The 15,169-nt window shown below is 44.1% G+C and overlaps 1 protein-coding gene across 4 annotated transcripts in view; it reads left to right on the forward strand.

Moving 5' to 3' along the window:
- WDFY4 (WDFY family member 4) overlaps nt 1-15,169 on the forward strand; it is a 297,400-nt gene that overhangs the window by 44,873 nt on the left and 237,358 nt on the right. For all 4 annotated transcript variants that reach the window (XM_054436992.2, XM_054436994.2, XM_054436995.2 and 1 more), the window contains exons 9-12: nt 1,072-1,524; nt 3,913-4,017; nt 5,854-6,044; nt 12,927-13,507. In XM_054436992.2, coding sequence (XP_054292967.1) covers nt 1,072-1,524; nt 3,913-4,017; nt 5,854-6,044; nt 12,927-13,507 — 1,330 coding nt within the window. The remainder of the gene's footprint in view (nt 1-1,071; nt 1,525-3,912; nt 4,018-5,853; nt 6,045-12,926; nt 13,508-15,169) is intronic.

The following is a 15,169-nucleotide window of genomic DNA, read 5'->3' on the forward strand; positions in this document are numbered from 1 at the left end:
CTCTGTAGAGACTGTCACATGTCCCTGAACCCTAGTCTGCTAGAGAATCGGCTAAGAGATGCATCAGGCACAGCCATGACCTGGCTCAGTCAGGAAACCTCGAACAGAGGGCCTGCCTGAGGGAGTTTTTAAGGCTAAGTGTGGGTTGTCTAGGTTGAGATGAAGGGACAAAGTTTAAAGGCAGAAATGACAGTCTGGGGAATAAATGGTGGCCTGGATGGCTGGGTAAGTCTGGGAAGTGAGAGCTTCTGCAGAATAGAGGCAGGGAGGCAGCAGTGCTACAGGGTTCAGGTTAAGAAGGGCCATTGGACGGGATGCAGTAACACATAGGGGCACAGACATGGTTTAGGGGAGTGCCTGAATCAGACAGGAGTTTCACAAACATCTCTGGTATCTGAGGCAGAGAAGGCTGGAGGCAGGGAGCTTTCTGACAAAATGTCTCCTGGGGGAGAGAGAATGAGGCTTAACCTTCAAGCTGGAGGAAAATGTAGGGGTGGGTCAGGAAAGCGTAATTATTTATCAGCTTGTCTAGAAACAAAACTGATGTTGCTAGTAATCTCCAACATCGTTTGATTTTAATCCATTGAAACCAGTCCTCCTAGCCCAATGCTGTCCAATGGAAATACAATGCAAGGCATGTTATATCATTTTAAATGTAAATTTTAACTTTAAATAAGAAGAAACAAGTTAAATTATTTTTGATAATATATTTTATTTAACTCAATATATCCCAAATATTACCGTCTCAATGTATGGTCAATACAAATAATTGTCAACAAGATATTTTGCATCATTTTCTTTGTATTATCTTTTTGAAATCTAATGTGTACTTGACGTTCACGGCACATGTCAGTTCAGAGTGGCCACAGTTTGAGTGCATCTTGGACCATGCTGCACCAGCCTTCTTCATACCTCAGGTGGCTGGCTTTTCTGGACTTCTGATGGACATGTGCTTATAGGAGTTAGAACACAGAAACTTCAAATGGCATGTCCTCTTAACAATGAAAACATCTATTTGTAGACACAGGCAGGAGAAATGACTTGTAAGATCATTCTTGTTTTCCTCCTCAGGGGTGACTGTTAAGAATCTTCAGGCCTTCCAGGTCCTACAGAATGTTTTCCACAAAGCCAGTGACTCTGTCCTCTGCATACAAGTCTTGTCAGCCATAAGGACCATGTGGGCCTGGAATGCTCGAAACTTCTTCCTGCTGGAGTGGACCCTGCAGCCCATCTCGCAGTTTGTAGAGATCATGCCCCTGAAGCCGGCCCCAGTGCAGGAACACTTCTTCCAGCTTCTAGAGGCCCTGGTGTTCGAGCTGCACTACGTGCCTCATGAGATCCTGCGAAAGGTACAGCATCTGATCAAGGAAAGCCCTGGGCCATCCTGCACCCTCATGGCCCTGAAGAGCATCCTCAGCATTGCTGGTGGGGACCCGCTCTTCACCGACATCTTCCGGGACTCAGGGCTCCTGGGCCTGCTGCTGGCACAGCTTCGGAAGCAAGCCAAGATCATGAGGAAGTCAGGTGCCACTGGGTGCATTGGGAGGGATGGGCAGGGGTCAGTGTCAGCCAGGCCTGGTCTTTGGGCCAATCTGGCTGCCCATCAAATGTAACAGAAAGTGAGCATGCCCATGTCACTGGGAAAGTATGCTTGGGCCACACAGTTTCACAGCCACCCAGTCAGGCAGCCACCCAGTCTTCCCCATGAAGAAGTGAAAGAGATGAGTGAACTTGGGGCTAACTCAGGCCTTGTGAATTTCCAGGTTTTAGATATCTCTTGCCCTAGACATTGTGTGGGTGTATAGACAGGGAGACTGCAGGGGTCTGACAGCTCTTCAGGAATGGGAGCTCAGAGAGGCCTGGGGTTTGGGGGCCCTTCTGGGGTCTGCTGGGATACGGCTTCCTAGCTCACTCTTCACTTTGCACTGTTGGCTCAGTGGTCTCCCACTGGGAGAGAGCTCCTTGGGGTCTTGCTGGCCCAGCACGCCCCTCCAAGTCTTGGTGCCCTGCTGGGCTGCATACCTGTGGCTCCTTGGCAATGTCCCCTTGCCCCTACTTGGCCCCTGCACCCTGGAGTCTCAACCCCAATAGCCTCTGCTGCTCCCCTGGGGCTGTAGGGTCTCACGAGAGTGCTCAGTGGCTCAGGGGTTGGGCTATTGCACTGCCTCACCATGCTCTCCAGCACATATCTTGCTGGAGTCACTCTATGTGGTGGTCTTTAACTACCATCTCCATTGACTTTCCAATAGGAAGCAAAGTGTGGAAACTCCTTCCCCAGCTCCTCTGGTCTTTCCCTCAGTCTGTCTACACCTGCTGCTCTGGGAAATCAGCCTGGAGGAGGGACACCGGGACACAAGAATCTGGATGCTTACTCTGCCCACCTTCCCTCCTTTCATTCTCCTTCTCCCACTGCACCGACTGGAAGGGTCAGGGAGCTCTCTAGCCTTTGGCTGCTTCTGTAATTCTGCTTCAGACTTAAGCCAAGGTCACCATTCTGTCTGTTTCCTGGGCCTCTCTGAGGGCAAGGAGCGAAGGGCTGGAATCCTGGCCATGCTACTGACAAACTGAGTGATCCTGAGAAAGTGACTTAACCCGTATGGGCTGTGTCTTCCTCAGTAAAACAGGGTAATGATGTCGACATCATTGAAATGTTGTGAGATTTTAATGAGGGAATATCTGAAGAGGACCCACTGCTGTGCCTGGTACATAACAGGGACTCAAGAAACATCAGTCACCTTGTTCCTGTAGTTCCAGTGCTACTGCCGTAGACTGAGACAGACACCCAGGGAGGAGCTCAGGCATCTTATGGAGGCCAGGATGGAACCAGCTCCTCCCTGGGAGTGTTTGCAAATAGGATCGGGACTGCGGAGGATGAGCCCAAGGGATGGTTTTTGTGTCTAGGCCTCTGGGCCAAGCCCTGGACAATATTTTATGAGCTACTTTCTACTGCTTAGTAACTTCTGTCCTTAAATCCCATCATGAATGAAGTTAATGTATTGCTTCATCCGCTTTCCTTGGTGTTTAAATGAGAAGTCTTTGCACCGTTTCTTTGTTTGGTGGTTCTGTCTTATCTTAGCTGGTATTTCTTTTTAGCAGCCTAACATTGAATTTGCCTTTAAATGCAATTCCAGATCCATGACCACTCCTAGGAGAATTTAAACTTTTTTGTGAGCTCATGCATCTAGTCTTACTTTGTACTTTCTATTGTTAAATGTGTCTTGTTGTTTCTTAGATACTCTGTCTCCTGGTTTGTAAACTCTATTTTCATTCATTCATTCATTCATTCATTCATTCATTCATTCATTCCCCAAATAAGTATTGAGCTTCCAATTGGTGTCAGGCACTTTGCTGGCATGGGGATTCAAGGTGAATAAAGAGATCTGATTTTGCCCTCATGGGTCTACTGGGATCACCTATTTACTCCAGGTTCTCTTGAGCTTCCCCATGGCTCGGAAATGAGCAGGCAGTCATCCCTCCCAAGGATGAATGGCAAACTGTAAAAGTGGCCAAAGGAAAATTAAGAAGGCAGGGCTCTGTGTATCATCTGGGGCAATGCTTCTCAAAGAGCAGTCCCTGGACCAGCCCCATCAGCATTGCTTGGGAGCTTCTCAGAAATGCAAATTATAGAACCCCATCCAAGAAATACTACATCAGAAATTCTGGGGATGGGACCCAGCATGGGGCTCTGGGTTTTAACAAAATAAGCCCTGGTGGGAATGCTGATGTGCTGAAAATGGAGAACCCCTGCTGTAGGGGGTAACAGTCTTGTATCTTACTAATTGGGATACACACTCCCTTATGATGAAAGCATTATATTCACATCTCCTTAAGAGGATAGAAAGCTGGAGTCAGAGATTTGGGGTCATACCACATGTACTTAATTTTTTTGTTGTTGCTTCTTCAATATCGCAGGAAACAAAGTGTCCACTCCTGGTGTTCAGGATCCAGAAAGAGAACTCACCTGTGTGATGCTGAGGACTGTAGTCACACTTCTGAAAGGCTCGGTGAGGAATGCAGGTAAGAATGGTGCCAAGTTTGCCTCATCACTGCTTGGTAAAACATGAACTCTTTCCTGGTTAATTATGGCAGTGTTCACAGGTTATACTCAAGGAGTAACCAATACACAGCGTTATCTGTGGCTAATGCTCCTCTCCTGGCCGATGTTCAGTGATCATCAGTAAATTCGTAGATACTGTACCTCTGTTGACACTTTTTACTTCTAAGGTTGCTAAATAAAGTTGGTGACAAGAAGACTATGCTCAATCTATCATTTTCTAAATTTATGAGAAAAATTTATTAGTGTCCTGCTGCACTGACCGTAGATGCTTTTTTATTTTTTTTTAGATCCAAAGAGTAAAATACAGGCAAAGAAATCTAGCCATTTTAAAGAAATGCAATTTGTTGTGCTCTCATCAGACATGATGGACTTAGCAGTGTAATCCATTCAAATTTTCTTTTAGCGTCCTAAGATCATGTGGCTTCTGGGTTTTAAAAATAATATGTGCATATATATATATGTATATAATATGACATAGACACACCAACATCATATCAGTGGGTTTGGTGATTTAGGCATCTTTATCTGAGGCCTTCACAGAGTAACTATACCTAATGTAAAAAATTATTTCATTATGGCAGAGAGACAGTCTTTAACATTTAGTCTGCAAAAGGTTCCCCGGAGGTGCTGGCTAAATGCATATTCCTAGGCTCACATCCAGACCTTTAATTAATGGTCAGTCAAGGTGGAGCTCAGGAATCTACTTTTTTTTTTTTTTTTTTGAGGCAGAGTCTCGCTCTGTCACCAGGCTGGAGTGCAGTGGCATGATCTTGGCTCACTGTACCCTCCACCCTCCGGGTTCAGGCAATTTACCTGCCTCAGCTTCCCGAGTAGCTGGGACTACAGGCGCACGCCGCCATGCCTGGCTGATTTTTTTTTTTTTTTTTTTTTGTATTTAGTAGAGACAGGGCTTTACCATGTTGCCCAGGCTGGTCTCAAACTCCTAAGCTCAGGCAATCTGCCTGCCTCAGCCTCACAATGTGCTAGGATTACAGGCGTGAGCCACCACGCCTGTCCAGGAATCTACTTTTAAACATGCTTTCAAGGTGATTTGCATGTCAGAGGTACCTAGCCCATAATTGGAAAAATCCTGTCTGCTCAAATCTCCATCAAGCCATTTGAAGGATCCAGTTGCCTCCTAGTTTTTATTCCACATGGATTACTCTGATACCAATCCTGGGAATTACTTTTAAACAAAAATATACTGCCAGTCAGGTTTCTTTAATTTTCTCCCCAAGGAACTATCTAGAAATTAAATATGTTCTTAGCTTAAATTGTGGTTTGCTTTCTATATGAATTTTGGCAGAGAGAAGAGAGAAAATTGTCACTGGCCCTGGGGAGGAAATTATGAGGAAATCAAGGGAGAGGTAGATCTAGTTAAAGCTTTTATTACTTAGGTTTCTATTTTTTTTTCTTTTTTTACCCCAGGAATTCATGACACTATTATTAACTTTAGTCACCATGTTGTACAATAGATCTCTTAAACTTATTTCTCCTTTCTTGAATGTATCTCCTGTGGGGAGATGTTAGTCATTTTTTTTTTCAAAAATAAGATTCTCATTGGAGAAGAAAGCAGTTTTTTTTTTAAAAAAAATCAGATCCACAGTTTCTTTTTTCTGCTTCTCACTTTAACAGTGGGTATGGATTACCAAAAAATTTACCAGTGAGCAAAAGAGAAACATAAAAAATAGCAAAATGAAGTTTGAAAATTATAAGAAAAAGCTTTTCTTTTGATTGAAACTGAAGTGGCAAGGTTCCCCCTGGCCCTAGCCCCATTCTGTCTGTCTGGTCCTTAGTTGTCCTGAAGGACCACGGCATGGTGCCCTTCATCAAGATCTTCCTGGATGACGAGTGCTACCGGGAGGCCTCGCTCAGCATCTTGGAGCAGCTCTCAGCCATCAACGCCGAGGAGTACATGAGCATCATTGTGGGTGCTCTATGCTCATCCACTCAGGGGGAGCTGCAGCTGAAACTGGATCTCCTGAAGGTGATTTCAAGTCCTCCTTTGAGATTGGCTTTCCTATGGATATGCACCAAGCGATCCACATTTGCTCAGGCATTTGTATTCATGTAATTCAGTTAGCCACTGTATGTGGCAGGCAGTACCCTGTATTAGGTAGTGTCAGGTGCTGTAACAAATAAATCCCACATCCTCAGTAGCCTGGTACATTTGAAATTTCTTTCCAACATACAGTCCAGTCAATGATTGGTGACTGTCTTTAAGGAACTACCATCACCTGGGCATCTAACTTGGCCAGCAGACAAGGGAAGAGAGACCATGGGGAACTGCACAAGACATTTTCATTCAGGCCTAGAACTGGCACGGGTTATTTTCTGTCCAATTTTCTTTAGGAAGAACTTTGGGCAGGACTCACCTGGATGCAAGGGATGCTAGGAAATGTTTTTCCTGGCTAGACAGCTACTTCCCACAACACTGTAAACTATGGAAGTGCAGCTCAAATCAGCAATGACCAAGTAGCTGCCTTGTTGATTTGATCAGCATTTATTGAGCATTTAACCCATTACCAGGGCTGATGAAGAGTACCTGGGGCTTATAATCAATTGTGATACAACCCTTGCCCTCTGGGAGCTCATAGCCTGGTGCTAATAAGTAAGCAATAGTTACATTACAATGTGGTGGATGCATTGGTTAGACACTGAGTGCAGGTTGCTATGGGAACACAGAAGTAGGAGAAACCAGTGCTGCCTTACCTGGTTGAGGAAGGCCCACTGGGGAGAGAACCTGTGAGCTGTGAAAAAGAAGCAAAAGGCAGTTAGAGGTGTGGAAACGGGGGCACAAAGGGACAAGTGAGGCAGAGTTATCATGTTTGGGCAACAGAGATATAAGTGTATGTTTTTGTAATATTGTTAACATTCATCAAGTTATCTTAAAATACTTAAATACATATAACAGATATTCTTGCTATCTCTTCTGCCTTACAACTTTCACAGTTTTGTTGCTGTTCCTTTTTTACATAGCTTTTGTCTTTGTGAGTTTATGACTTTTAAAAAGGATTGCTTGAGTGATCCTCCCACCTCAGGCTCCTAAGTAGCTAGAACTATAGGCATGTGCCACAACGCTTGGCTAATTTTTGTATTCTTTGTACACAGGGGGTCTTGTTATGTTACCTAGTCTGGTCTTCAACTTCTGACCTCAAGCAGTTCTCCCACCTCAGCCTACCAAAGTGCTAGGATCACAGGTGTGGGCCACTGTGCCCGGCCAACATGCTCCTGTTTCATTAACATGATATGTTTGATTGTTGGTGAATTAAAAAAAAAGTGAAATTGCTCTGATTTCCAAAATTAGGTCAATCATCAACCTAACTTACTTAAGCCTATCTCTATGCAAAACCTTTTTAACATTTAGAGAATGGTGTTTGGTTCATCATACTTACTTTATTTCTCTGCACATTCGATGTCAGACATTGATATGAGCTGTTCCAGTTATTATGTGGCCAAGCCAGCAGTGATTGGTGTGGCCAAAGCATTGCGTGGTCCATCCAAAAGTGGCATCATGACCATAATCATCATGTTTCACAGATGACAAGAACCCAGCCAGTGATTTAATTGCAGGGCCATAGAATCAGTGAAAGTGATTTGTACAAAACAAAAAAAGGAAAGTTAGATACCTTTTGAAAGACATTTGAATCCCATGATTACTTGAGGTAAGGGGAGTGAGAGGGATGGGTGAAGCAGAGAGTAGGGTAAAGGAGAGATATATCAAAAATAAAGAAAATACTGGAGCTAGGAATTACCTCAGATTCATGTGGTCCACTCTCTTAATGTTAAAGGCAGAGAGACATCCAGAGAGCTTCATTGACTAAATTAATATTGCATGACTGCTAAATGGTGAAGTTGAGTTTGAATCTAAGGCGAGCAACTGAAAACTGAGAGATCATTCCACTTCACTGCGCTGTTTGGTACATTTTCCTTCATATGTCCATGTTCAGCTTGAGTGGCATATTCTGATAGGATAGGAACAGGGAAGGCATGTCCTAACCAGTCAGGCTTGTGGTTTTCTATTGGGTGAATAATTGTTCCTGACAGTGCCATATTGAAAGCCAAACAGATCCACAGAGGGGAAAGTTTTGCTTTTACTTTGCTTGGAGAGTAAAAGTATTTTTGTGTCCAATGTAGAAAAGAGTGATCTGCTCATAGAAAGTTCCTTTTGTTTACTCTGTAGCCCAGAGGCATCGTATTGGAGTGTCAGCCCTTGGGCAATAGGACTAAATTTCTAGAATTAGTAATGTAAAGTCGTTATGGTGTTTTACAGATTCAATATCATTTCAGAATCACAGTTATCAAGAGAGCACATAAGGGAAGAACACTGGTGAGCTTATTTAACGAAGTCATAGCCTGCACTCAATGTGCTGTCTTCTCCCTGGGTGCCAAGTCACTGCTGGGCAGTTGGAGGGCCCAGGAGCTGGCATTGTTTTCCAAGGGCTAGGGCTGTTACACTGCTGCTCTAGGGGGCAGTTGGGAGGAATGGAACCTCTTCCAGACTCGCCCACCACTGAGTCATATGAGCAAGTGGTGAAGGTTTGCTGGAATCAGTTGTGAGATCTACATTTGTTTCTAAGTCATCACAGGAACCCCCTGAAACTTTGGAATGAAGACGCTAAGTGAATTGCTTCTCACTGGATCTCTCTCTTTAGAAGGTGAGAGCCAACTCTGCCCATAGGGACTGTTTCTACAAAGTGTGTCTGAGTGGGATGAGAGGGTGCCCCTTCTTATCAAGGTTTCCCATCTCCAAAGTGCATTCACAGCATGCCATCACTCTGCATCGCTTCCCTGTGGCCTGTCCGCCAGCCACTCTGGAGAAGCAACTTAGGGCAGTTATTTCAAACACCAGTGGCACTTCCATACCAACACTGAAGCACATGTGACTTCACCACCTAATTCTGGCAAATGATAACTGAGTTAAAGAATAATGTAAGCAAATGAATTTCCTCTCCTTGGCCGGTGGGACTGTGATTGGGTTATGCACAAATTCAGATTGATTTGCTAATATACATTTAGCTGTTCAACTCTGAGCTTAATTGCATTACCTCACCGGTCTTCCAGCATGACACATGGAAAATTATGAGGAATAACAAATAATAGAACGTGAAATAAATCCTGTTAGTCCTAACGTAGTTAGCGCTTTGCAGCCGACATCCATTTTATAGATTCAAGCTGGAGGAATACTAACTCAGAGACGATGACATAGTAACTGAGTTAGGATGAGAAAATGTGCTTAACGTTGACCTTTCTTGAAATGTGTCAACCCCAGCCTGATTACTTTGACTTCAGCTGATTAAATTTACTCCCTTCCGCAGACTGAAAACCCTATGTGATGCATTATCATGCAAAGTTGAATGACAGTAATGGAGACCCTCCTCCTAGACTCCCCGTTCCTGACAAATCATTTCCCGAAGTAGCGAAGTATTTATTTTCCTTTATGATAGAAATGTTTCTCTTTAGTTGCTATGAAATCAAGCCTTTGTAATTGGATTTTGGACTCTTTACTTTATGACTCTGCAAATATGAAATTAACCCCATCCCAAGAAATAATAGAGGAGTCTAAGTTCTAATGAGATTACCCCCATTTTAGATAATGACTCTGAATTTAATAAATCAAACAAAGCAACAATTAAGGACAGCCATTTCTTCCTCCTCTCCCTCCCAACAGGAGGAAAAGAAAATAACCATCTAGGAATTATAGGTGACAAACCCACTGAAAGACACAGATCATAATGAGGGTGATTATTGGGTTGCTTTGCTTTTTAAAATATCTGCTTCAACACTCTTTGAGTGATGGAGTTCTTTTAAGCAATATTTGGCATCAAATTGGACAATTGAATTGGGATGGGGTTCCTTGGGGGAAGAGGGGTTTATAGTGATCACGCAGCACTCAGGCAATTGTCTGTAATCTGATCGGTTTTGTTTTTTAATCATTCTCCCTTCCTGATGTTTGTTTTGTCATGTGTTATGTGACAAACAGAAGTGCTTATTCATTCCATTTGCCTTAAACAAAGCTCCGAGAGGTCTCAGAGCCATTGAAAGCACTCACATAAATTTAGTCTGTTTGACATTGTAGAGCTTAAGATTTCCTGATGTCTTTGTGACTGATTGACTTTTCATGGTATGTGTCATGTGACCAGGCATAGGTCAGGTTCAGACGCGTGCTGTACCACATCACAGTGAACAGCCTTTGGTATGTTTTATCAGTTAGAAAGGAGGGACTGAAACCACCACACATACATCAAGTTTGGAGTGAGTTTCCAACTCAGCCATAAAAATAACATTTTATAGGGAGTGAGTTGCTCACATAAGGCAGGCACAGATGCAACATAGCTGCCTTAGCCTTTCCTGGCCCCAGGGCCTCCAGGGTGGGGCAGGGACAGGCAGCTGCTTTGACTCTGTCTACACAGGGAAAGGCCTTGCCCAACCTAAGCCATGAGCTTTCACATACGCACACTGAGTACCACCATCCTGGAGGAACCTACTCCAACAATCCGCATGCTTTGCTTTGAGGGTGTGTCTACAAATGTCCAACTTTCCTGGGTTTTCGGCCAAATTCAGAAAGAATTAGGCCACATCCTCACTCGGGATAAGAAAGCAGTATCATTGCCCCCATCTTTCAGGTGGCCTGGGAAGTCAATTTCCCTGAAGTCTTTCCCACGATTCATACTTGACTGCCCCCTTTAGTGGGTGGCCCTGATGCTGGGTTTCTTTCAAAGAGCAAAATGACAATTCAATTCCCCGCAGTGTCCCTCTGAGATGTGATGGGGTATCACTGATCTAGCCACTGTGAGTAGTGCTTTTTCTTTTTCTACAACTGGGAAAAGATCAATTGACTGGTATTGGTACGGATGAATCTTTCTACCTCGCTTTATGTTATTTGTCCATTTTGAATATAATTATGGACTTTGGTCTTTCATAGATTCTCCTAGTAACTGCAATCTGTTTTGTTTTTTAAATTTCTGGAAATGTCATAGATGGGGCCCTGGAAGCCCTTTACGCATATCCTTGGCTGCTGTTTCTCTTCATCTTTGAAAGAATCCTTGCCTGCGTGCACTAAGAGAGTTCAGGTTCCTCCTGTGTTCTCTGACCTGGAATGTGAGACTGACTACTCGCCCAGCAGCTCAGGTTTCCTGTAGTGGAATATAACATTAGAGAACAAAATTCAAGTGGTTGGAACACACATTCTATTTCAAATAAACACCACTGTTAGGTTAGGGTGCCAGCATTTAAGAGATGGAGCTGGATACTCAGGAAGCTGAGGCAGGAGAATCACTTGAACTGGGGAGGCAGAGGTTACATTGAGCCAAGATCTCGCCACTACACTCCAGCCTGGGTGACAGAGCAAGACTCTGTCTCAAAAAAAAAAAAAAAAAAAAAAAGATGGAGCTCCCAAAGTGTATGACTTCATGTTTGATAGTGACCTGTAACTTTACTAAGTTTCTATTAACTAAAAAGAACTTAAATATCTAGACCCTTCCCACATGTTTTTCTGAGCTACCAGTTTTCTCTTTTTCACTAACTGTATCATACTACAGACTGTCGCCTAAACAGTACATTTAAGTCACAGCATCACCCCCTCCCCCAAATAGGGAGTTTCTATTTTATTTTTTGTCTTTGAACCTTGTCTCAGGCCTCCTGAAACTGACTCCAAACTGTGCCTTCTCAGACAATCCCCTTCCCTGTCACACTAGAGCATTAAATATCTGAAAAGATAAAACAATTTACACCTCTCTCCGCAGTCTACTAATGAACCCACAAGGTTGTCCACTCTCTAGGAAACACACATCAAATGCCTGAGTTTTAGATGGAGTCCAATGCAATTTATCTGATCAATAAATAAGTACTAAAAATTACAGACTTTTAATACTTATTTAAAATCGTCCATGTGTTTTTCACATTTCGATGAAGCACAGCATGAGAACTGCTTAAATGTAGACCCCCCTCCTTCTCTCTCTTCCTCCCTCCTTCCTTCCAATAGCAGGTATTGATTACCTAGAGTATATACCATGCACTGGGCCCAAGTAAGTAAGTGCTCAAGAAAGGTTTGATTTTAGAAGGAAATAAAAGTTTGGCTGGCCAGTAAAGCTCTCAGTGATCTGGAGGGTGGTGGATTCCACGATGTATCCTATCAGTGGCCTAATTGCTTTCTGCACACTTTGCCTATGCTATGTGTTATACCTATGCATTTCATTCCATTGCAGGTTTCTCTTCTCTTTCTGACACACTCTTTTCACACCACATTTTAAGTTGATTCATTTTACTGTCTCCCTTCATCTAAAATAACAGTTGAAGCCATGCTTGCACAGAGAGGGAGATAAGGAATAACAAGCTGCTTCTATAAGGATTTCACTGTGTGTCTTCTGTACAGTATAAGAGATGGTTCATCCCACTCATTTAGCAAATTGTCATTAAGTGTGTGCTGTGTTCCACAGTAGTAAGGAAGCCAGATATGTTTCCATCTCATGGAGCTTCAGTCTGGTGGAGAGCTCAGACGGTTTTCAAGTAGCTGCAGTAGAGTATGACGAGAGTTTTGATCAGGGAATGAGAGGCAGATGTGTGAGCACTCGACCTGGGATGAGTATGAACTACAGGACAGAATCTTTCTGCAAGGATTTGCATTCAAGTCAAAAAACAGGACAGTTAAATCAACCCTATAGATTATTGTAGTAGGCACACATGGAAAACCTAAACCGTAAGAGGAACAATATGGAGATCCCAATGTTTCAGAATGATCCTTCCTGTAGCTTGTTGGCCTGAAGGCGTTGAGGGAAGAGCTAGTGGGACGCTCTGGCAGGAATGTGTGTGGGCTCAGGGTTAATCTACCTCCTGGAGTGCACTCATTTTGATTTGCTTGGTGTTTCAGTCTCTGCTCCGGATCCTGGAGACCCCCAAGGGTCGTGCTGCCTTCAGAGTCTCCAGCGGGTTCAACGGGCTGCTGTCTCTGCTCTCTGACCTGGAAGGCTCCCTCCAGGAGCCCCTGCTGCAGGCATGGGGATCAGTATCCCCCAGACAGACCCTGGAGCTGGTTTTGTACACTCTCTGTGCTGTGTCCGCAGCGCTGCACTGGGACCCTGTCAATGGCGACTTCTTCAGGAGGAATGGGCTCTTTGAGAAGATGGCCGAGGACCTCTGCCTGCTGGGCTGTTTTGGAGCCCTGGAGGAAGAGGGTACCCTGCTGCGCTCTTGGGCGGACACAAAGGCCAGGCCATTTGTGGATTTGCTGGGCACTGCCTTTTCCTCCAGCGGCTCACTCCCACCCCGGATACAGAGCTGCCTCCAGATCCTTGGCTTTCTGGACAGCATGGCCAGCGGCACCCTCCATTTGCGTGGGGACCTGAAGGAGTCCCTGAGGGCCAAGCAGGGTCCAGTTGTGGATGCTCAGAAGGGAGAAGCTGGCAGTGACCCCCAACGCAACTTCAAGCTGTGGCCAGACCTGGAGGAGAGGTAGCTTCTTCTGCCAGTGTGTCATCAGTGCATCTCTGTCTCCCATTCTCACTCTAACGTCTTGCGCATGTGTACTCGGTAGGAAGGCTCAGCTACAGAATGGGTGTGCAGAAATGTCCTGTGACCTCAACTTCCTCAAATCAAGTTAGCTCTGACTCCACACTCTTCTACCTTGGGAGCTGATGGAAAATTCAATCTGAGTCAGTACTGGGTTGGAGGATGCTGTCGAGTCACATAAGAACCAGGGAGGGCAGGACCCTGCTGCTACACTCACCTTCTCCTTTGGGATCTTTACTGTCCTAGGGAGCCCTGGTGCCTGGGCCTGGCATCCCTGGGTGTGCCAGGCAGCCTCGGTCTTCTCAGGTTTTATCTCCTCCCCAGGACGCTGCCAGGGGTGGGGTGAGAGATCCTTTGATCTGCAGGACACAAACCACAGTGTCCACCCCAATTATGGAACTCTTTCTGTTCTTTCTTGCTGCTTCTACACCCCCTAACAAAGACAACTGCTCTCCTTACTTCTGCAGGCCAAACACCTCAATGGGTTCTGACTTTAGTAAACAACTTTTTCCTCTCATGTCTGTAACAAATAATTCCACTAAAGCAAGAGAGCACAAAGAACCATCCCTACCCCAACCCTTTTGGGGTGGGAGGGAAAATGAAAGAAAACAACAGCAACAGTTGGTGTTTTTTTCCATTCCTCCGAAGCATAAATGACAGAACACCCATTAATACTGCAGTAAGTTATCCTTCTGAAAGACACTACATTTTTAACCAGAGTGCCCCATTTGCCAGGCTTCAGTGTTGGGGATGGTAGAGAGAAGGATGCATGTTAAATCTCCACACACTGAGATAATTAAGATTTTTGGGGGTTAATCTGGCTAATTAAGTGGTTTCCTAATCTTGCATTCCTGCACAAACCAACTCATTCATAATCTGTGTATTGCTGAATTTGATGTACCAATGTTTAAAAAGGATTTTTGCACTGACATTCAGGAGGTTGGCCTTTCATACTCCTTTCCTGGCTATTTTTCTTGTCAGATTTATGCTAGCATCATAGCATGAGTTGGACAGTGCTTCTCTTCTATGCTACTGAAGAGTTTATGTAGAGATTGCTTATTTCCGTTCCCTAGCTAATGTGACAGAACTTGCCTCTAAATCCTTGTGAACCCGGTGTTTTCTTGTGAGAAAATTTATTCTCATGAGAATGCACTTCTATTTGTTCTTGAATTATTCTTGGTTTGTTATTTTGCAAGCTGATTTTCCCATTTCATCAAAGTTTCCATTTGTGGGCATCCGGCTGCTCACGATGGCTCCCTCACGCTCTTCTGAGCAGAGCTTGTGAGTTCTGTGACTCATTTCCAACCTATTTACCTGTGTCTTCCTTGCTTTTTCTGCTTCAGCACTATTCACAATTGTTTACTTTTCAGTGTGCCCTATGAACCAACTTTGACTTTTCCTGTTTCTCCTACTTTTTTGGGTTATCATTTCCTTCTACCTTTGGGCTTATTCTGGTGTTCTTTTTCTTAACTTGGATGTCTGTTTCCATCTTCTTTTTACGTATAAATTTCTCTGTAATTTGTAAGTTTTATTTTCAGTATCATTTAGTATGAAATATGTTTCTAATTTCCCTTATAAATTATAGTTGACTCTTACGTGTTTGAA

The sequence above is a fragment of the Pongo pygmaeus genome, chromosome 8 (genome assembly GCF_028885625.2).
Source record: "Pongo pygmaeus isolate AG05252 chromosome 8, NHGRI_mPonPyg2-v2.0_pri, whole genome shotgun sequence".
Taxonomy (NCBI): Eukaryota; Metazoa; Chordata; class Mammalia; order Primates; family Hominidae; genus Pongo; species Pongo pygmaeus.